General features: G+C 43.6%; 1 protein-coding gene across 1 annotated transcript in view; it reads left to right on the forward strand.

Annotated features, from left to right (window-relative positions):
- Positions 1–11713, forward strand: part of T265_08246 (hypothetical protein) — a gene marked incomplete at both ends in the record, with an annotated part of 14543 nt that extends 2830 nt beyond the window's left edge. The window contains 2 exons of the mRNA XM_009173993.1: positions 8441–8724; positions 11207–11713. Of these exons, the coding sequence (XP_009172257.1) occupies positions 8441–8724; positions 11207–11713 (791 nt within the window). The remainder of the gene's footprint in view (positions 1–8440; positions 8725–11206) is intronic.
- Positions 11714–23952: the final 12239 nt, after the last annotated feature.

The following is a 23952-nucleotide window of genomic DNA, read 5'->3' on the forward strand; positions in this document are numbered from 1 at the left end:
GAGATTTGTCCCTGTCTGGGAATGCTTGCATTGGATCACAGCTATTTCGGAAGGGCATTCAGGTGTACAGATGACCCAAAACTGCTAATAATTGAACTACCACTCCTGGTTCGGACAAATCTCCATTTCTTACTTTACGTCTTCCCAGTGATAGACATTTCTCAGTTCTATCTTTGAAGTTCACAACCCTTATTTCCGACAGCTATGCACTCAATGCTTCAATCCCAAGATTGGCCAAAAGTCTTGCCGTCCGGTACGGTTGGATGTCCACTGTAGCTTTTGCCAACGTAGCTTCGGCAAGAGAGACTAGCTTGAAAGGCTTAGCAAGGATTTTCTTGGCAATGTTTTGGAATATAGGTGTAACGGTAAATACTACTGATGAGACATGTGAGTAGTATGTTTTCTTGTAACTTCACCTTACGTCAATTGGAAAGTGGGATTTATTACGGAATTCGTGTAATTGCCTTGTAGCATTTGTTTACATTTGAGAGGTAGTCAATGAATATCCGAGTAAGTTTGAGAAGTAGACGGATATTCAGTTTTTGTAAACAAGATGCATATGAGAGTTTTGCTTCCCTGTCCAATAGTCTGTAACTATTCATCTGACATTTTCTTATAAATAACTTCGCAGAGGAGGCCTTCCTTACACTAATTTCTGGCAACTGATGATGTTTTCCCCGAGTTGACGTCCACGTGAAGCACGGTTCCGTGTTGAGTTGAATTAGGTAGATTCTGTACAGTCGAAGGTCATTTTGAATTTACAACCTGTAAATTACGAAACATCTTAACACTTGATGAAATATTTGGGATACAGACTTGGCTAAGACGGGAGATTACTGCTTGTGGCATTCTGGCATCAATCAGAATGTGAGCCAAAAAATTACGGTAAGTGGACTTCCCGGGAGGTAAGAGTTTGTGCTTGCAGCAGGTGTCTCAGGTAAATATCTGTAAAGTAAGTGACTCGTTAGGTGTTTTGGTAACCTGAGGAGTGGTTCTCAAAGGGCTTCGGGAAAAGGTCAGAGAAACACAGATTTTAAGTGGCCTGTGAGTAAGGCTAAGATGGAAAGAAAGTCTCCCTAGTTTCATGACACTTTATTGTCAGACGCCGAAATATACCACTGACTGGTTGGATGTGGGTAACACAGTCAGGTCACGTGAAAAGGTCATACCCGTACAAGCTCTGGAGCAAGAAGCACTTGGTAGGACTTTGTTCCGTTAACAAAAGGTGAGTTGCAAGATAACACTTGAATCTGAGCTCATACGAATCCGCCCTGGTACGCGCTATCTTAAATAGCCAACTGTAAATGACTTATCATAAAAAGAATCAGGCAAGGGTTTTTCTTCAAGAAGTTTCCCGAAAACGATAGTTTTTTCTCAGGATGACTGGGCTGTAGCGAAAAAGCACTGACCCTTCAGGTGTAACGCATAAAGTACAACTTATTTGATCAAACTCCCAATGGTTCCTAAAGGAAACTACTCATAAGGTTGCTGAAAACTCTTCGACAACCCACGACCGGTTTCGCCTTTCTTGTAGCTCATCAGGTAGGCGTGCAGTCCCCGACTTTCCATCGACAAATTTTATCCACTCTAAAAGGTGAAATCTAATTAGTTTATCAGCACTTAAACGTAGAAAATCGATGATGAATACAACTCAGTCCAATACATGGCTAATCAGCCAATGATCGTGGCTGCGCCGTCCACCTCGGTTTGTCGCATTGCGGAATAGCGTCAGCTGGGACAAAATGCGGGAAATTCCCTGGAAAAATTTTGAAAAGAGTAAAATTAATTCAGTCGAGGTGTGAAGGTTTATGAGTAAGGAGCCAGTTAAATCATCTCGCGGAAGATGAATTAGGTGCCTTAGAGTGACCAAAGCAGAAATTGTTGATCTACACCAAAATCGTGATGCTATGAATCTGGGTCAGAAAAAGGCAGCTTCCGATTGGATGCAGTCCCTTAGTTCAGCAACGGCAGGCGATGATGAGTGTTCAGGCATGTCATGGGAGGACGGTCGACGATCATGATGGTTCACCGAACGCAAATTGGACTACTACCTGAATCAAGGTCAAAAGTGAGTAACACTCGCTTGTGCGCCATAAAACTGGTGTTTTCTTTGTCCACGAGTGGTTTTCAAACATCAAGGCAGTGGAGTGGTCAAAATACGGAAAAGGTTTGTAGAGGAAGCAAAGTCAACCGGACCAAGAGTCATTTTCTCTCGAAAGAATGTCCGGAGAATTGTCGGAATACATATATATTTTGCAACGCACTACTCAAAAGGTTGCTGAAAACGCTTCGACAGTCCACGACCGCTTTCGCCCTTTTACTTTGGGCTCACCAGGTAGGCGAAGTCCCCGAGTTTCCCTCAACCTTATGTTCTACTTGAAACCAAATTGCACGAAATTAGCGAATATACACTCATTTGCAAACTAATTTGGTTTTTCGAGAGACTCACCTGGAACTCAGCTGAATCGTTTGTGATGTTCCCAGGCAACTGCTGAATGTTCTGCTGCACCAGGCCGCCTCATGTTTCAGTCGCTACGATATTCAAGGTATCGCCATATATGTATATTTCTAAGGCACTACTCATCAGGCTGCTGAAACTTCGTTTACAGCCCACGACCGGTTTCAGGCTGCTGAAACTTCGTTGACAGCCCACGACCGGTTTAGCCCTTCTTGGGGCTCATTAGGTAGGCACATTACCCCAGGTTCCGTCAAACTGATGTTCTACTTGAACTCAAATCGCACGAACTTAGTGAAATACATCTATTTGCTAACTAATTTGATTTTTCAAGAGACTCATATGGAACCCAGATCGTTTGTGATGTTCTCAGGTAACTGAATGTTCTACACCAGGCCTCCTTATGCTACAATATTCGAGATGTCGCGGTACATATATATTTTATAATGCACTACTCATCCTGAAAGCTTGCTTTCTAAAAATTTTCGAAAAACAGTTGACGAATAATAGAGTTTAATTTATGTTGGACAAGTTTCAGAGAAACGTCATGAAGCATTTTCTCCAAACACTTTGGTCCAATTAGAAAACGTCACTTAAACGGAAGTAAATTGAGAATCTTCAGGATAGCAATTAAGCACCTGTCAAGCAATTTGACTGGTACTATAATTGTTTTTTTTCTCACAGGGGACGAATTATTCCTATCGACACTAAAATATCCCTGTCCAAGTTTGTACTTGAAGAGAATGTCGACGAACCTGTTGGTGTTATTACGGGTTTGTATTGGCCCAATTCTCGTTGTACTATAATTTTTCAGGTACTTTAAACGCACGCAAACAATTTATGATGATATCAAATTGTTTTTGGGATGTCTCACTTCATCTTGAAGTTCATTACTGTATTTTTTATTCCAACGTGCATTACTTCAAGTAGTAATACATGTTTATGCAGACTTTTCAAATAGTTGCCTGAAGAACAATATGGAAAGGAACGCACAGATTGACGAGAAACGCTCCATACACGGTTTTGGGATTTAGTAAAATACAGACTCACGTGATTTCCGTTTGAACACTCGTCCTCCTGTCCCGGTGTAATCATTCTGGTGAGTCCACACCAATGGGGGGAAGGGAAGCACCGGACTCGAGTTTCGCTCTTATTAGAACTCGTCAGCAGTGTCAGGGTTTGAATTTTGAACATCTGACAAGCGAGGTGTTACCATCACCCCACCAGCTCACCCTGGACTCATTCGGATTTGTACGTTTGAACAGGTAAACGCGCTTGAGTGATGTGAGCGTTCACGTACTATACCTTGGTTGTACCGATCGATTGGCCCTCCAATCAGAACTTCCCATTCAGGTAGCACCACAAACGCTTCAAACCTGCTGGGCACATTCTGCTTCAGGTGTTGGTGATTGGTGGATGTTGTAGGACACACATTCACATGACTCTTGTTTGAACAATCGCCCTCCTGTCTTCACGCAATCCTTTGTCTTGTGCTGTAAATTAGATTTTATCCGCCCCAGCATAGTTCGAACGGGAGGCATACACTCCCACATCCGACAAGGAGGGCTGAGTGTTGCTCACCGGACGGAACATGAAGTCGTATTCGATTATTGATTTCTTGAGTCAAAACACAGTTAGGGGAAGTGGCTAAAGACCGCAGAAAGACAGATGAAAAGTTTCTTTATGACGTTTTACGACTGCAGTTGAAGAGCACAAATCGATAGTTGTTGGATAATTGACCGCCTCTCGCATACGTTGCATAGTTTTGGAGAAAGTGGACAATCGGAGAAAAGTACTGTCATCTGCCAGTAGATTGAACAACATTTCAGTCACGTGGTTTGAGATAACGTTTCGATTGGCCACCGAAAAACGATAACCGGAAGTAGGGAATATTGTAACAAGTTTACTCATGAATTCCTCAGTTTTTATCCGGCCTTTCCTTTCTGACCCTGGTTATTTGAGGGACTCATCTCATTGGTCGGTCACTTCAACGTCAAATCCTTTTAATTGAGCCACGATGAGAATGACTCATCAACCAGATGAGTTATACAGAGACAGGAGAGAGACAACGGGAAGCAAGGAATGCTTCAGAAATCCTGAACACAAACTCGATGAAGAAACACGATCAGGTTTCTCTCCTCTCCGTGCACGGTGAACACGAGTTCGACTGGAACGACGTTCGCATACTTTCTCAAGCAAGGATAAAGGAGCGTCATTGAGAAATCGAAAGAAAAACCTTTAGAAGAGGCAGAAAACCCTGATTTAATTGGGCGTACTAATTTGATTGGAGCGGGTGACCGACCATTGAAATTGAAGGATTAAACCAGAGGCATCTAACTGGTTATCACTATAGCCATTACATTAGAGGAGAAAGGACGCTGCAGTCATCCAGAAGATTATAAGGTGCAAACTAACAAAAAACTACTAAAAATAGAAGGCCTCAGAACAACGGAGCAAATCAAACAAACCCAGACCACAATCCAATAGAAATCTTACAAAAAAGACCAATGAACTCTCAAGGACACTGACATACAACTAGCCAATAAAATCAGGTGACAACAGATACTCTTCTAATAAACGCATCCAACCGGCTACTGATGATGCCCACCACAGAACATTTTCAGGTGGCTTGCTCAGCTCAGTAAGCAGACCGACAGCCACTCGGTTTCCAATCAGTAAATACGATCGAGCTACCCACGTGGGTAAACGCAAATTCTCAGATTGATTCAACTCTTCATAACCCCGACTGAACTAGGCTGTTTTTGCTCGGCGTTGACGAGTAACATGACCTTGTCAGACCTTGTGGTTGCGGAAATTCCAATCAGTCAATAAGTAGTGCAGAGAAAGAAGAATTCCACAAGATGCGTGAAACTTCCATCTGAGAAGTGTTATCGGCCAGTCGGTACAGGACCAAGTAATGTGAGTTCCGTGATTACATGGAGCCATGTCCTGTCCAGGTGAGAGTTAATCACGCTACAGGCCAAACGGTTACGTGTTGAACCACTGGCCGTAAGGTCACCGATTAGAAAGGCTCCACTAAAGTCTCGTGAGACGCGCAGCGTTGTTAGCTCCTAGTGAGGATGAAACGGCTACGGGGTGCTTCTCGGCCTTTCATCACAGACCAACTTCACTTGCGAAATGATTTGGGTCACAGTGTCTGTTGGTTACCAAGCCGCGGTTGTTTTGCATGCAGTCTATTATCTTTTTCTGACGCTGCTACAAATGACCCAGAAAGAGGGCCATGTTGCTCTCCCTCGTGGAAAACCCTTTATAATCTACCAAGGTCATGCCTGTAACACACTCATAACTTGAGATCGAGTCCTTCCATGTCGTTCTTTTCAGTAAAACCAACACGACTCTCCGGTTATTTCGAGCGCTGGTGCAAGCAGGTTGGTTTCACACACACACACACACACACACACACACACACACACACACACACCGTGCTTCTGTGCGGAGTAAACAAGACCATTTGAGTGTGACAGTACTTGGGGGCGATTTTCAGCTTAGATTTCTTCTTGTCAGTTAGAGCAGTCTACGCTTAAAAGGTGAGAAACGAGGTACAATTGTTTCATTATTATTGCTAATAATCAGCGGTGTGATGAGATCTCATTTAAACAAGGTGTAGCACCGCTTGTGCTTCAATCACAGAACTCCCATCACGTGATCATATATTGACCGATTTCTCTAAAGAAGAATTCTCTATCAGCACATTCGGTTGTAGAATATCACAAACGAGAGATTCAGTTGAGTCTCTCTTGAGAACCCCAATTGATTTGCAAACGAGTGTATTTCTGGAAAACAGTCCAATTTGGGTTCAAGTAGAACATAAGGTTGACGGAACCTCGTGGACTACGCGCCTACCTGATGAGCCCGAAGTGGAAGGACGAAACCGGTCGTGGGCTGTCGAGCAGTCTTCAGCAACCTTGTGAGTAGTTAGCCCCTTCCGTGTTTTCAAAATGCTTAGAACGACACCATCCAAGTCTAGATGAATTCTTTATCGCAGAAAATCCTTTTTATTGAGGGGCGTTCGTTATACCGGTCAGATACCCGGCTGCTATCGGCTGAGGACTTTGAAGAACCCTTGATTTCATCGACGTCTTTTGGGGGCTGGTGGGGACGGCAGAGCTGAAGCACGTCGAATGTTCCTCAGAACAATGAATACCTCATGGTAGAAGAACTGATCACACTCGATTGGCCGCGCTAACTTGGTCGCGCGCTCCATATTCCAGTCAGCCGACTTCCTGTAACGACCTTTTTCGCACAGCCCCATGGAGGGTGGAAACGAGCCAGAGGTGGTCAAACAATGTCTTTGCAGCGAAGTATGAAAGCCATTACCAACCAACTCAGCTGAACTGGTGATTGTTACCTCCTTGAATGGGTACTCTAAGTCGGAACGTTTGGAAACATTGATAAACGTGGATCAGTCACGACGTTCCCATGGAGATTCTGGACCCGCGCGTCAGTGCTATTCACTACTGCATGGCGAGTGACGTTGTGGCAGCTATCAAAAAAAAAACTGTACACGGTTTACAGCCGATGATTTATCCTAGTTCCATAAATGAAGTGACTGACGAGTGTCAAGTCCATCCACCTATTCACCAATGGGAATGAATCACTTCTGCTAACGCAATCAGTTGACTTGATTAACACAAATGATGAATTGCCGTGAGTCGATTAATTAATTGCGGACACAAATTTCATGCGGTGTGAATGGAATTTGAATGACGCACTGTGAGTGATGAATGGTATTCAAAGGTGACCTCAAACAAATCCACTCGATTCAAGCGAATTTCTGATTTGTGAAGTGTACTGAGCACCAGTCTATTGAAGGTAAAACGATTTATCAAAATGCCCATATTACTCAAATGCAGTTGTTTGAAATAAAGTGCAACTCATTACGAGTTACCTGTCTGAAGAGTGATCATGCACTACAACAGTGACGTCGTTGATGTTACACTTCCATGTTGAATGATAGTACGTCGGAGACAGACTCCTATCTTCTAGGAGATATTATACTACTTATAAAGCATTCATTTGATTTCCTTGCGAGAACTGCTACTGCCTGCCGGAAACTTTGCCTAAAACAGACGCAGATTTAAAGCGGCAATCCAACTCTATGAAACGCTAAAACGGATTCCAAATAAACACTCACTTGTATTTTCATAAAGCGAACTACTCACAAGATTGCTGAAAACTCTTCGACAGCTCACGATCCATTTCACTTTCCACTTCAGGCTCACCACGTAGGCGCAGTGCCCGAGTTTCCGTCAACCTCATGTTCTACTTGAAAAATTGCACTGTTTTCGAGAAATACACTCATTTGCAAATCAGTTTGGGGTTTTCACGAGAGACTCAACTGAATCTCTCGTTTGTGATATTCTACAACCGAATGTGCTGATAGAGAATTCTTCTTTAGAGAAATCGGTCAATATAAGATCACGTGATGGGAGTTTTGCTGAAGACTCTTCGACAGCCCACGCCTCGTTTCGCCCTTCTTGAGTCTCTCTTAAAAACCAAATTGATTTGCAACTGAGTGTATTTCTCGAATTCACTTGTACTGTTTTCTATCAGCTTGCATTCTAATGCAGTTCTTGAAATGCATGTCCTGAGTCCGTCCACCCATTAACCAGTCAGTCATCGCGCAACATGTTTGCCTGTGATTGGGTACGGATGATGACGCAGCAGATGGCTTTATCCCTCCATATGATTGGTCAATTCCCATATTGATTTGTGTCACGTGCGTCAGTTCGCAGTGTAGCACATTCCCGATTGGTGTGTTTCTTTTCCGCTCCAAGGGCATCGCAATAGGAAGCATCATAGCGTGTAGTGCCAATGTTTTACTCAGGTTTACGCTCTTTTCGCAATCACAATGTTGGGCGCAATAAAGAACACGTCATTCTATGGGTGTAATACGCTACTCACAATTTGCTGGAAACTCTTCGACAGCCCAAGACCGGTTTCGCCCTTCTTGTAGCTTATCAGGTAGGCGCAGTCCCCGAGTTTCCCTCAACCTTATGTTCTACTTGAACCTAAATTGCACGCAATTAGCGAAATACACTCATTTGCAAATAAATCGAGTTTTGCGAGAGACGGATTCACTTAGAAACACCATAAATGAGAGATGCAGTTGGGTTCCAGCTGAGTCTCCCACAAAAACAAATTTGTTTGCAACTGAGTGTATTTCGAGAAGAGACGCCTGCAAGCGAGCTCGGCGAACAGATCAACAGCCACCTGAGTTAAAACAAGTTTGCACACTCAGCGTATCAGTATTTTTTAATACTGTCAAACAATTTTTTGTCTTAGTAATCGCACTCAATTCTAAGGAATTTTGATATAAATGAAAGAGACATAGGGGCTGAATGTCACATGCTACTGGTTCCAAAACGAAGAGGAATTCCTCAGCAAAAAAGAAGGGCATTTTGAAGACTTGATTCTTCCTTCAGACGGGTTAAAAGAAGGTTTCACACTCACATCACTCTCGTTGGAACAGTCGTGCTCTTATCCTGGTGCAGTCATTCTATGAGTCTCTATCAAACGGTGGAAACACTGGACTAGCGTTTGCCTCTATTAGACCTCAGTAGCAACGCGGATGTTTCGATTCCCGGCATCTGAAATGAGGAGGGAGCATGTTTCCACTGATCCACCAGCGACGTCGGACGTATCTATATTGTCACGTCTGAACCGGCGAAACTGTTGACGCTTGAGCGATGTGATTGATTCAACGGACACTTCGAAAGACGACCAACTACTTTTCCCGGTTGTGCCGATCGATTGACCCACCTGGGAAGATTTCCCAGTCAGGTAGCTCAGACAAGCGCTAGAAGCTCAGTGGATACTTTTTGGATTAGATGTAGATGGTTGCGTGACTTGTAGAATTCAAGCTCATAATACTCTCATTTACCATTAAGTAGTATGCTGGCGATTCAGGTAATATAGACGGTCCACCGCTTACTTTCTAAACTGGAAAATTCGGTTTAAACAGTTTCATTACCAACCAGGAGGAAGTTATAAGCGCATCTTTTTGGAATGGAAAGTGTGAGTGTTGTCACCTTGTTTGATAATCAGGCTGCCTGTCCTAAACAACAGCATGACGATAGAATAAACGCATCTAAAATAACCTTGTTTTTCCGAACAACTGAATCTCTCTTTCATGTTTCCGTTGGCACGATATCCGATAAATCACAGCGTGTATTCTTGGCATAACATACTACTCATTTGGTCGCTGAAAACACATCCGCATCGGCTTATGGCCGCTTTAAACCTTATTTTGACCGCTCGAATTTCTATTAACCCCACGGTGCGCTTGAGCGTCAGATTTTACATAGTTGACCGAATACACTCATTGAAAGCATATTTTAAATGAGAGATTTACTTAAGCACCACAGAAATTTCCAAGTGTACATCGATAATTGCAGACAACTAGGCGTTCAGGCAGATCCCGGAGTTAACGAAAACTTGGGAACTAAGCCGACATGACGAATTCCAAAAAGGGTGAAACAGGTGATGAGCTTTCGAATCTATTTCAGTATTGTGTTCTCGAAATAAAACTGAGGGCCACAACAAAATAGCAATACCTTTTCAGTGCCTGGCTGCCTAGTTCCTTGCGGAAGGAAGAAAGAGGGCTTGGAGATTGTCAGATTGCCCAAGTCTAGGCAAGAGAAGTATGGATCTAGTAGTCGGGTTCGAGTCGTGAACTCAAGGTCGACAAGGTAGTGCCCTAGCCGTTGGGCCACCTCACCTTTTTTAGATTTTCGCGGGAGACCGATGCAACACCCACCTGAATGTTCCGTCTACGAATGTGCTGCGTCAGACAACCTCATGTTACAGTTGATAAGCTATTCGAGATACGGCAATACATTGTATCGATGTGACACATAACCCAGTCTGGGTTTAAGTAGAACCTAAGTTCGACCGGAACTCTGGGACTGCGCCCATCTGGAGAGCCTTATTGAGGGTGAAACTCGTCGTCAGCAACCTTGTGAGCAGTGTGCGACGTCTAGACAGAAACGCACTGCGATATCCCGAACATCGTCCCAACTGAAACGTCAGGTTGTGTGGTGCAGCACATTCCGTTGAAGTTGGTCGTCATAGGCAAGAGATCCGCGTGGATTTGGTCAAGTCTCCTGCCCAGACTGGACTAGCGTACAAATGAAAATATTCGTCTAATTTCGCGCACTTCGAGTTCATAAAGAACATAAGGGGACTGCGCCTAGTTGATAAGTCTCAAGAAGGGCAGAAACAGTCGTGGACTGTCGAAGAGTTCTCAGCAACTTTGTGAGTAGTTTCCTTCGTGAAAATATAGTTCGATATCTCGAATATCGTTCCAACTGTATCATGAGACAGCCTGTGTGCAGCACATTCAGTTGAAAAACATCAAAAACGAGTGATTCAGTTGAGTCTGTCGTGAGAACCAAATTGATTTGCAAATCAGTGTATTTGACGGAAACTTAGGGGCTGCGCCTACAGAATGAGTGCCAGGAAGGGCGAAACCGGTTGTGGGCTGTCGAAGAGCTTTCATCATCCTCATCCTCATCATCCTGATCATCATCATCATCATCATCACCATCATCATCGACAGCATGACATCAGTACTCAACACCGATGCTTGACTGCCGTACAACCATGATTTATTTCAAAACCTTATTGTGAAGCAAAGAATAAAATTGGACGAATGGACTTAGCGCTGGCTCAATACAGTCATTCCGAGGTGCCTACACCTCCAAACACTCACTCAGGCAGTCTGGATAGAAACTGACAACAAGATCGCCGGGTGGTAGCCATATCTTGCAGCGTCTCCAACCAGGCACAGTGAGGATCACGCGGTCCCCATCCTGGAAATCGGGTGGCACCGACAACACTCAAACGTTTCGTGATTTCTTTTATCTATCCCAGCCAGGTCAAGGGTTCTCCACCCCTCTGGTTCCGCCACTCGGAGTTGAGCATGGAAAACAGCACTCTCTTCGACAAACGACGGTTAGGCATACGCAACACATGTCTCAACCAACGCAGCTTCTGGTGCTGGACACGTTCTTTAATGGAGACACTCGTTGCACAAGCGAAACTCGCTTTCTAATTGCCTCGTTGCGGATACGCCGAGACCAACCCACACGACACAGCTATATAAGGGGTTTCATTCATCTCATGAAATTATTCTTCTTCTGTGCTACTCATAAAGTGATGATAGCATGGGGGTTTTTGGTAGTTCTAACTGAAATTTCGTTCTGTAAAAGCAACTTGTCCATGCTGAAATGCTGAGGAGTACTTTAAAGCTGCTTTTTTTATTCGTTCGGATTCATCAGCTGTGCAGAGCTTACGAATATTTAGGTCAGTTTGATCCCATAAACTCTGTCGGTAGTTGAAGACCACAGCATTGGGCCAAGATCGGTCACCGGTCGAGGACGCCCTCATGTGATGCGGCTTGCCTGACGAGGTGGGGGGTGAGGAGGCTACACACTGTCCAATTCAGAGTTATTGTCAATGCCGGTAAGCCGCTCGTGGCCAGGCCTTATAGCCTAGAGGCTATGATTTCAACCAACCCCCTTCCGCTACGAATATTTTTGAGGAGGCTACTGTCCAATTCAGAGTTATTGTCAATGCCGGTAAGCCGCTCGTGGCCAGGCCTTATAGCCTAGAGGCTATGATTTCAACCAACCCCCTTCCGCTATGAATATTTTGATATTCCCTCACGGATAGTTCCTAACAATGACGAAACATCCGTACAGTGCCCCACGACTTTTCGGCATGAACTGAATTCACCTACCTGCAAGGTACAAAGTCCATCAAAACCGTTCAAACCTCCACATGCGTCCATTTGGTAGGAAATCCCAAGTTTTCAGTAGTTTATAGTAGTAGGTGTACTCCCAACATGATTGTGGTCACACACTCATTCAGGCGTCCACTGATTTAACTGACTCATGGTTTACTCCTGCGACAAAGAATGCGGATTAGCGGTTCGTTTTTCCTGCAATCAAGCGGTTGAGTTAGGAAAAAAATAGGAAAGAACATCACAACTTGTAAAGTTACTCAGCGTTGTAAACTGAGGTTGCCTATCGGTTATTCCTGAGTTGGGCCTGCTAGATTACGTGGCAACGGAAAACAGAAGTCCAAGAGGATGGTTGTTTGGTGTGTAAATAGATTTTGAGATGGGTGAATGACCAAATATGGACACTCACTTTGTTAGCTCTTGTCTATCCAACGGTGACGTTCGCGACGTGATTGCTCTCATACCCACTCTACCAGTGAAAGAAAGAAGGCCTTCGCTGCGGAGTTGTTTGTTGGAAAATGCCAACCGAACACTTACAGTAAAACTCTCATACGCATCTTGTTTACAAAAACTGAGTATCCATCTTCTCTTTAAATGTGTCTTTCTGAACTTTCCTGGATATTCATTGACTGTTGCTCAAATCCAAGCGATTGCTACAAAGCGTCTCCACAAATTCCGCAAGAGATCTCACTTTTCAAGAGACGTAAAGCGGATTTACGAGAAAACATACTACTCGCATGCCTCCTCCATCAGTAGTATCACCGTTACACCAGTCGTATGTTACCAAGCCGTTTTTGGTATGGATGCGTCCTGAAACTCACTATGTACTCGAACGGTGCGTTTGAATGGACAGGTTCCCAAGTAACCAAGTTCGTCCGTAATATCGCTTCGCAACCTCACAACCAGTCGCATCACATCGTCACGGCCACCTGAAATTAATTTAAAAAAATCAACCAAAATGTAAGATCTCGATTCGAGTTGAAACGTCGAATCTGCCAGAAGTTCATGAGAAGCCCACTGACTTACAAAATGAGCGAAACGAAGTGAGTTCTGATTCCACACAAGTTCCTCACGCTGATGCTCGATCAGAAGTTCGTCTTTTGTCCATTGAAATCAGCACGAATCCACTTTAAATGAGGGACAGATTGAGACGTACCAATAAGAGTGACATCCAGTGTTGTTTGTTTAATCATCCTCAGTTAAGAAACGGTACAACGTTGAAATAGTCGGACAGAAAATTCACACAGTAAGAGCATTTTTTTGGTTCCCTTTGCGCGTAACACAACGGGCCGGAAGTTCCCTTTACTCATTAAGGTCAACCTAGGACGAATCACGTCAAATTTCCGTTCACTTCTGTCTCGAACGCGACATGTTACGTCACCGGGACATAAGAGGGAGACAAACAGTTTGAAGAGTGATTAAAAGCTGAGTTGAGTATTACGAACAGTTGTACATAGGATAAAAATATCCCTTTGGTTGTGTACTAGTTTGGCCGAAAAATTCGGTTTGTTCGAGCACTCTAAGTGCACACCAGGGACCTATAACGTCATGACATCAGTCTGTATGTATTCCTGTTAAAAGCAAGCAATGTCTTCTACCCAAAAAGGAAGTTCGGAGCGGGTTTACCTTAAGCAACACTGTCTGAAACACGGGATGAAAACTGATGTTCTCTAGGCCGTTGAGTTATTTTCCTGACCAGTCTTATATCAGTGAAAGGAAGAAAGCCTTCGCTGCGGAGTTACTCCATAGAAAATACCAACTGATCAGTTACAGACTATTGGACAGGGAAGCGAAACTCTCATACGCATCTTGTTTACAAAAACTGAATATCCTTCTTCTCCTTGAACGTGTCTTCCTGAACTTTCCTAGATATTCATTGACTGTTGCTCAAATCCAAGCAAATGCTACAGAGCGGGTCCATAAATCCTCAACAGATATCCCTTTTCAAGCGAATTTACAGGAAGAACACATACTACTCACATGCCATTCCCGTCAGTAGCACCACGTTACATCAGTAGTTAGCCAACTAGATAGCTTGACTTCCCAGAGCTTTGCCAAATAAGTTCACAAGTTACGTAGTACAAGTACAACTGTCAGAACGTCTGGTAAGCCAGTCTATGGTAAAAACTGTGAAGCACTTTACGGAGGTTTCATCCCCAGTGAGAATCAGCTGCGGTGCTGATCTCAGGAAATTCCAGGGAGTCTCAAACCCACTAGCTAGGAGTTCGACAAAATGGTCGTTCAGTCACGAGCGTCTGATCAGCGGCCAACTGAACATTCAGTTGACAAGTTTGGTCACGTGATTGGAGAATGTGTGTGTGGCACTGCGTTCTGTCTAAGTGAGCGCTAGTCACATCGCTGTTCAGTCGCTCGTAGCCGAACAGTCAAGTGTTCAAACCACCAGTCAGGAGATCGTTGTTCCGGAACTTCCTGGTGAACTTTCATGAGCTTCGCATTGCCGATGTTTTTTGGCTTTTTGATCTCGATCAGCTTCACCCCCAGAGTGAACTCTCGAGTTTCGTAGGGGAGGATCCTAGAAACTTGTCTTAAGCTCGAATCCGGCTCCACACCAGTCGATTCTCATGACTACGTCACAACGATCATGAGTAAGAAGATAAAGTATTCTCAACGCACCTTTTCCGTACCAAAAAGGGATTCACAGAGTTTGAGGACAATGTGAATGGCAAACCAAAGCACTGTGGGCAAGCGGCAATTGTTTTGTAATCACTGGAAGTCCGAATGGTTCAATGGGCGCGCTTCTGTGTCACGCATTCGCCAGATCATAATGAGAGGTATTCATACAGGGCGAGCTCGAGCATCATTGATTGACTGGATAACGCAAGGTTCGTGATTTTTCTTCGGGCTAATATTGCTCCGAAATAGCCATTGTATTTACCATGCTTTACGTAAACTCGGTGAAAATGCGGGGGAATGGTATCGACTTCAGCGGATAGAACTATTGCACTCGAATATGCCGCACTACTGATTGTCGCGCATTAACTCCGAAATAATCGTCTTCTAGTATTTCGTTGATCTTGGCTGAATATTTGTGAGTAATTTATCATCATCATCATCATCGTCATCATCATCATCATCATCATCATCATCCGAATCATCATCATCATCATCCGAATCATCATCCGAATCATCATCATCATCATCATCATCATCATCATCATCATCATCATCATCATCATCATCATCATCATCATCATCATCATCATGACGGACGTCAAAATATTTACCATCAACACCAGAGGAGAACGCCAACGTTCCATTGATGTACAACCATGCCGATTTGTTTGAACATAGCCTGACATACCACAAAATCACAAGGTTAGTAACTCACAGTTTAAACAGCTCTGACATCTGTTAACCGCCAACAGGTAGAGGGCGGATAACGTGGTCCGCATCCCGGAGGGTGAACAAGTCCACCGGTTCTCAAATCCCTTGTAGCATCTTTCGTTCTCTCCTGCCACGTCACATTCTGTTCACTTCTGGGTTTCCGCCCCTCCCCTCCGAATCGGGCACCGAAATCAAAGTTCGTGTTGGCAGGCAGTAAATGGGCAAGCATGGCACAGGGTCCAGCGAAGTGAGCTTGCAAAGATTGATGCATCATTTGGAGGAAGTACCTTTTACTTTACCAGAAGGCCGTCTTCTGATAACCTCATCGCGAAATCGTTGATTGCAGCCAATTCCAGGTACACTTGTGGAACTTCGATGGTCACAGGAAGATCAAAGCAAACAATCAATTAAACAAGGTCAATCGATCGTCACCGGGTCGTCGTTCGATGAGTCGTGCACACTAATCACATCGCCTGTTCAGACGTGAAAAATCAGAGGCGTCCAACATGCGTTGGTGGAGTAGTGGTTACACGCCCGCCTCGCATGTCAGATGTCCGGGGTTCAAACCTCGGCGCGGCCATTGGATATGCACTGCTGATTCGCTCTTATAAGAGCGAAACTCGAGACCAGTGCTTCCCCCCTTTGGTGTGGACTCACCGGAATAATTACGCCAGAACAGGGGGGGAGGGGCGAGCGTTCAAATGAGAGTGGTGTGACTATGAACAAAATACCTATCCCGCGAAACCCCAAAATTGTAAACAAGGATAGTTGATCAGAAGGGTATTGCCGTCGAACTTCTCCCCGTTGAAACAAGTCAAGTTATTACGCTACACGACCGTTCCCAGAAACCGAAAAAAACATTATGAGGTGTGATTTTGTGCAACTCAACATCCTTCCCCTCTCTGCAATGCAGCTTCAATCTTTCCACCGTTTGAGGTCGTTGCTTTCGAAGACTGTCTTCAAAAGAATGCCCTATTCAACTTGCATGACCACGCTGCATGTTAGCCAGCTAACATGTGTTCTTCAAGTTGCAAGTTTCCTGTTTGAAAGATCTGGGAAGTACATTCGTAGAGAAAGTGGCAACTTTGCGTGCGAAACTGAAGTACTTTCCACATCCAATGTATGTCTTTTCTTGTCAGTTCGATCACCAGCCATGTACCAAAGTGCTGTCTGTTTTCTCGAAGCAGGGTAAACGGAGCATCCCCAGAAAATATCATAGAAAACTGGAGATTTAGCAGCCAACCAGCTGGGTTTCCCGTTGGAACAAACTTGTTGTTCAAGCGAGTGTAGCTCACTTTGTTCCAAGCCATATCCGAACACGATCAGTCAAGATTTTGCACAATCCGTCCAGCCTGTAGGCACATACACCAATCCGGTCCTTCAGCGATAACGGCGAGTTATAAGCCAACCAAGAATATAACCTCGAATGTGCTGCCGTTCTGTTCAAGATTAAAACAAAGTTAATCAATAAATACTTCCAAAGATCTGGAACACTGTGAACTTTGAGCATTTTGAATCCGTAAAAATCTAGCACGATGATCACAAGTTAGGCACAACGAAGCAGTCTGACCTGTGCTTTGTACACTTCAACCTTGGATAAACTAGACTGAAATATTGATAAATACACTCATTTGCAAATCAATTTGGGGTTTTCACGAGAGACTCAACAGAATCTCTCGTTTATGCTATTCTACAATTTGGGTACAAGTAGAACGTAAGGTTGACGGAAGCTCGGGGATTGCGCCTATCTGATGAGCCCGAAGTACAAGGGCGAAACCGGTCATGGGCTGTCGAAGAGTTTTCAGCAACCTTGTGAGTAGTTTCCTTTATGAAACTGTAATGCGATATCTCGAATATTGTGCCAACTGAAACATGATGCGGCCTGTGTGAAGCACATTCACTTGTAGAATATCATTGCCGAGAGATTCAGTTGAGTCTCGCGTAAAAACCAAATTGATTTGCAAATGAGTGTACCTCTCGAAAACAGTGCAATTTGGGTTCAAGTAGACCATAAGGTTGACAGAAACTCGGGGACTGCGCGCCTACCCGATGGGTTTCAAGAAGGGTGAAACCGGTCGTGGGCTGTCGAAGAGTCTACAGCTTGTGAGTAGTTCCTTTATGAGGATTGACTGAAATATAATCAGAATGGAAAAATAAAATGTTGAATATAAAATAAGTATGAGTAATCACACAGATAATTAGCCTTTTCACGATTACTAGCCCAAAAGTTACGGGCTTGGTTGTGCAATGCGGGTGGCTCTCTATAAGAAAGGAATAGTTGTGCAGAGCTTCCCAAATGTTCTGCGCAAACTGTTTTCGATTTCAAGATGAAAGCTCGCTTGTAAGAGAAAGGTTGGTGGCTTCTCGCGTACTATTACTGATAAAAAATCGATTTTCAAGACTCAACGGCACCCGGTCAACCGAACTAAAACACCACACAATCCCCGACCCCTTCAGAAATGCTTCATCTTGGTTTATCTGTGATTGCAGATCCGGCTAAAAATGAAAAATAATAAATATACAATATAATGTATACATAAAATAAATAATAATAAATACGAAACGAAACCCAGAGTTCCGAACTCGCGACTGCCAGTGGATGAACACTTAACCGTTTGACCAGGAATGGCCTATTAGCAGTGTGATTAGCACTCACTTAGACAAAACATGGCGTCACTCATCCTGCAATAACGGAAAACAAAATCACGTGTTCACGTATCGACTGGCATCTCGTGTGACGACTCTTCACATGGGACTGTCATTGATCTTGTCATATTATCCTTCTCTTGAGATACATATGGGTTGATGGTAGTGTAAGGAGATTTTATAAATCTAACATTTTCTCAATGCCAAATTTATCCAACAGAATCACGGAAACTGCTCAAACCAGCGGTAGCACAATCGATTGTCGTTCATCGTATAGCAAATGCTGGATAACTTAAAAACACTAATGTGAACAAAGTTGATTTTTATGGTCTCATTTTCACCACATACTTTTGTAAGACGATCAATGCTGTCGGAATCAAATCGAAAAAAACCTGTTCAATGATTGATCTTCCGAATTTCCTCGGGTGGAAAGTTTTTACCAATAAGCGGTGTCAACGAGGAGATTCAAATCCCGGAAAAGTTCAACAGAAGCGTCGAAAGTTTGAATCGTCAACGCGATAGAGAAGAACATTTGAAATATTTTGTACGGTCTAGTGCCTCCATTGTACAATATTCGATTGGTATACCAATGCAAAACCTAAAGAACGTTGATTTCGATTCAAGAGAAAAGATAGTTTCACATGGGAGACAATAAAATTTTTGCTATTATCCAGTCCTACCCTTCAGTGCTCCCTTGATTTTGGAAAATGAATTAATTTCATTTCAATGAAGTGCACATACGTGCAAAGAATAAATATTATGGAGGTGACCATAAATAATTGGATGGATGGATGGATGGATGGATGGTTGGATGGATGGATGGATGGATGGATGGTTGGATGGATGGATGGATGGATGGATGGTTGGATGGATGGATGGATGGATGGATGGTTGGATGGATGGATGGATGGATGGATGGTTGGATGGATGGATGGATGGATGGATGGTTGGATGGATGGATGGATGGATGGATGGTTGGATGGATGGATGGATGGATGGATGGTTGGATGGATGGATGGATGGATGGATGGTTGGATGGATGGATGGATGGATGGATGGTTGGATGGATGGATGGATGGATGGATGGTTGGATGGATGGATGGATGGATGGATGGTTGGATGGATGGATGGATGGATGGATGGTTGGATGGATGGATGGATGGATGGATGGTTGGATGGATGGATGGATGGATGGATGGTTGGATGGATGGATGGATGGATGGATGGTTGGATGGATGGATGGATGGATGGATGGTTGGATGGATGGATGGATGGATGGATGGTTGGATGGATGGATGGATGGATGGATGGTTGGATGGATGGATGGATGGATGGATGGTTGGATGGATGGATGGATGGATGGATGGTTGGATGGATGGATGGATGGATGGATGGTTGGATGGATGGATGGATGGATGGATGGTTGGATGGATGGATGGATGGATGGATGGTTGGATGGATGGATGGATGGATGGATGGTTGGATGGATGGATGGATGGATGGATGGTTGGATGGATGGATGGATGGATGGATGGTTGGATGGATGGATGGATGGATGGATGGTTGGATGGATGGATGGATGGATGGATGGTTGGATGGATGGATGGATGGATGGATGGTTGGATGGATGGATGGATGGATGGATGGTTGGATGGATGGATGGATGGATGGATGGTTGGATGGATGGATGGATGGATGGATGGTTGGATGGATGGATGGATGGATGGATGGTTGGATGGATGGATGGATGGATGGATGGTTGGATGGATGGATGGATGGATGGATGGTTGGATGGATGGATGGATGGATGGATGGTTGGATGGATGGATGGATGGATGGATGAATGGATGAATGGATGGATGGATCGATAGGTAGATAAATAGATCCGAATGTACAGGACAGCTTTCCCTGAGAATTTTAACGAAAACTGAATCTTGATGAACTCGAGTTTGTTGAGCAATTGAGTTTAATACAGGATAACTGGAGTTTGTGCTAACGAGGAGCAGTTTGGAGACGTTCCTGCTTCAGGCGCAAAACTTCCGCGTCCCCGAAGGAGTGAAAGATACGTAAGAAAAACTGCGAACAAGCAGATGTGAACACAGTTAATAGATAGTAAGCAGGCGTTAATGTAAAAGCGAGATTCGTTCGGGGGACGATTTCAACACGCCATTCAAAATGTTGAAATCTTTCACAGTTAGGCTAGAATATGATAGTAGGACACAATCGAACGGCGAGATCACGCAAAATTAAACAAATTCCGTGGTAAGTTGCACGGAAAACACAATGAGCGTATAGTTCTTACGAATAAAGAAGTTTTCTTCGCTTGAAGACGATAATTTCAACAAGTTGGGGTGGGAGAATACTCATGCCGGTGGAATTGAACACGAATTAAATGCATGCGATACGCACCCTCCAAGGTTTTTGTTGCAGAAGCAATTACAGTGTGTCATGGGACATCATTTGTACCCCTTTGTTTGGAGCAGGTGGACAAAATTATCAGATAAAGTTGTTTAAAAATAGCCGTTGTCGAGTATAGCGGAACGAAATAAACAAAGTCGCCAGTGTGGTTAAAAAGCTCAGGTGTGTGAAATGCCCCAGGGTTATTCGTAAAGTGTGCAAAACAACACCGCAGAGTCTCAACTTTGTGTACGGGAACTCAGAGGACAAATGATCGTTCAACCAACAAGAGGTCGAAAAAGCATCGGAACGTAGCCTGGTCTATAAATAGGAAATTGGAGAAGCTATCAGCAAATATTGTGAGCTTTCGAGAAGACTCTCATTTGCACACAAGTCTGATTTTGGCGGGAGTTTCCATCAAACTTACGAGTAGTATGTTGCGTTTAGACAGCGTTACGATTTGTCCTACAGTTAACTTGTAATAATTCTGAAGGCGAAGAAGAATAGGGGCACTATTTTTCTGTAATCATCAAAACAGATTAAGAGAAATCTTTTTTTCATGCTTCTTTGCGAGTGCGGCCAGATTAAAACTTGTTTCCTGGTAACTGGATTTATGGACACGAGAGAGGAATCGTTCGCCTGTAATACCCTTTCGGTGCCTAGCTGACATGCCACCCGAAAGTTGCACGAGGGCTGGGACACTGCCAGGTTGCCCAAGTCTAGACAGGGGAAGTCGAGAGGCAGAGGTCGGTTTCGAACCACAGATCTTGTGGTCAGTTGATTCGCGCGCTAACCATTGAACCATATTCAGTCGTAGAATATCATAGACGAGAGATTCAGTGGAGTCGAATTTCAGTTCAAGAAGAACATTAAGTTGACGGGAACTCGGGGACTGCGCACACCTGGTGATCTCCAAGGAGGGCGAAACCGGTCGTGGGCTGTCGAACAGTTTTCAGCAACTTTGTGAGTAGTCTTCTTTATGAAAGCTGTGTTTTTATAATGACGGCTTGAATGCACGAGCACCTTAAAGGCATGAATGGGCCATGACCGGCAGTGACTCCAACCACCGATATGTCCCCTCTCAGGATCCTCATCCAGGGAATTCGCTGGCAATGGTTTTAATACTTCGCTGTCAAATCATTGGTTGAGGAACTCGGTCAATTGGCACATGGAGCACGTGTAAGCCAGCGTGGAGTGTGATCAGTTCCTGTGAGCGGTTTATCTCTTCCGAAAACAATTCAACTAGAGAGCGGGACTCACTTCCGTGATTGTTGTATTTGTTCAGGCTGACATAAGATTATCAACTGTTTGATAGTGTTGCACGACCCCAACAAGCCTGAAGAGTGGTCACGCTTCAGATCGATAGTCCCGGCATGCTCTGGTTGCCTCTCAACGTGAACAGATTAGCTTTCCCAAGTCTGATGGAACAGCAGACAGTAGGTCATTCCAAGCGCCAACTCAAAGGTCATCTAAACTTTATCACCGTCAGCCAGTAGGTAGCGAGCCTTGTTGAGTCATTGATAGAGGATGGAGGTGTCTTTCTTACAGTTCCACTTGATTCATTTGTCTAGTTTTACATATATACAGGGTGTCTCATAATAAACGCAAAATTTGATTAGATAAATAAACCTATTCAATCAAAGGAGAAGAGATAGAATGTTTTACTCTTCGTAGCCACTTAAAGGAGATTCTTTGCGACAGATGTCAGCACGCGCAATAAAATTGTGAAACTCTATTATTCCTTTGGTGAATGCGCCACCGCTGCACTTCGTGGTTACAAAACCAAACATGGTCTCATCAAAGATCCTTTCACCATGTCGACCAGTACATGCTTGATTGGAAAATTTGAGTCCATTGAATCTGTATTGGATTTTAAAAGAATTTGAGTCTATTGGATTTGTATTGGATTTTCCTGGCAAAGGGAGAAAGTCTGTGAGTGATGGAAGAGCGCTCATTGTACAGAACGCCGTTGAGCAACTTCAGTCCCAGAGCACCATGGCATCTTCGTCAATGACTCGGGTGTCTCAGTTGACCGGGATTCCTTGCGCCAGCGTGCAACGTTGGTTTCTTAGAAATAAACCTCCATAATGCGCGTATATTTTTATAAAGATGATAAATATTTGAAGTGATGTTAAAGATTTATTATGAATAATATTTTTTGTGTCTATTATGAGACACACAGTATGTGAACACGCCTGCTCCAACCTTCTCTTTGAGTTGGACTTTCCCTTGGCACCAAATTCGTCGTGGAACGTGCATGCACTTTGGAAAAACGAATGTGAACTTGACTAAAGTGCACACAAAGACAGTCAAACGTAAGCAGTTCACAGCATGCCCCGAAGTACTACTTTACTTCTCCCCTGGGAAATTTGGCTAACAAAAGTGATTTCGAAATCAGTGGTTACCTCCTATTGATTGTAAGAAAGCGGGAACTTTTGATACGAACTGCTAGAAAATAGCGCCGGTGACTTGAAAGTTCCGTGGCCACGTTGTTTCAAGTCATCTCATGTTTCTAGTGGCAGCGTTCAACCAAGACTGTGTTCTAAGCTGTCGACCACGAAGTGAATGATCGATAGAGGAAGATGTTAACATTCTCTAATTGCTTCCTGTCGAGGAGCAACAGGGTGCGTACAAAGGCAGTAGTCAATATCAAGCTATAAAAATCTGAGTGGCAGCTTAGGGAATGGACTGCAGTGCATGTGGCCTATAAGAACCAAGGTCTCCAAAAAGCGGACGATGGTAAAAAAAACGAACCGGTCAACAGACAATCACTGGTTCATTGAGACTGTCGTTTGATTGAATGATTTCGGTGGATGTACTTTTACAAAGGGAATATTTAGTAGAGAGGAACTGGCAGTCTGAGGAAATAAAAAAACTACTGGCGAGTATTTTCGGTTTAACAAAGAGATCGATAAGTCCTCGATTCGTGGAGCAATATTCAGTAATCGGGCACAGATATTCATCGATCGTAATTTGGAGTCCCTTATTCCTTATTTTATCTATCTATCTATTTATCTATCTATCTATCTATCTATCTATCAATCTAATCTATCTATCTATCTATCTATCTAATCTATCTATCTATCTATCTATCTAATCTATCTATCTATCTATCTATCTAATCTATCTATCTATCTATCTATCTAATCTATCTATCTATCTATCTATCTAATCTATCTATCTATCTATCTATCTAATCTATCTATCTATCTATCTATCTAATCTATCTATCTATCTATCTATCTAATCTATCTATCTATCTATCTATCTAATCTATCTATCTATCTATCTATCTACCTATCTATCTATCTATCTATCTATCTAACTACCTATCTATCTATCT

The sequence above is a fragment of the Opisthorchis viverrini genome, assembly GCF_000715545.1.
Source record: "Opisthorchis viverrini unplaced genomic scaffold opera_v5_205, whole genome shotgun sequence".
Classification (NCBI taxonomy): domain Eukaryota; kingdom Metazoa; phylum Platyhelminthes; class Trematoda; order Opisthorchiida; family Opisthorchiidae; genus Opisthorchis; species Opisthorchis viverrini.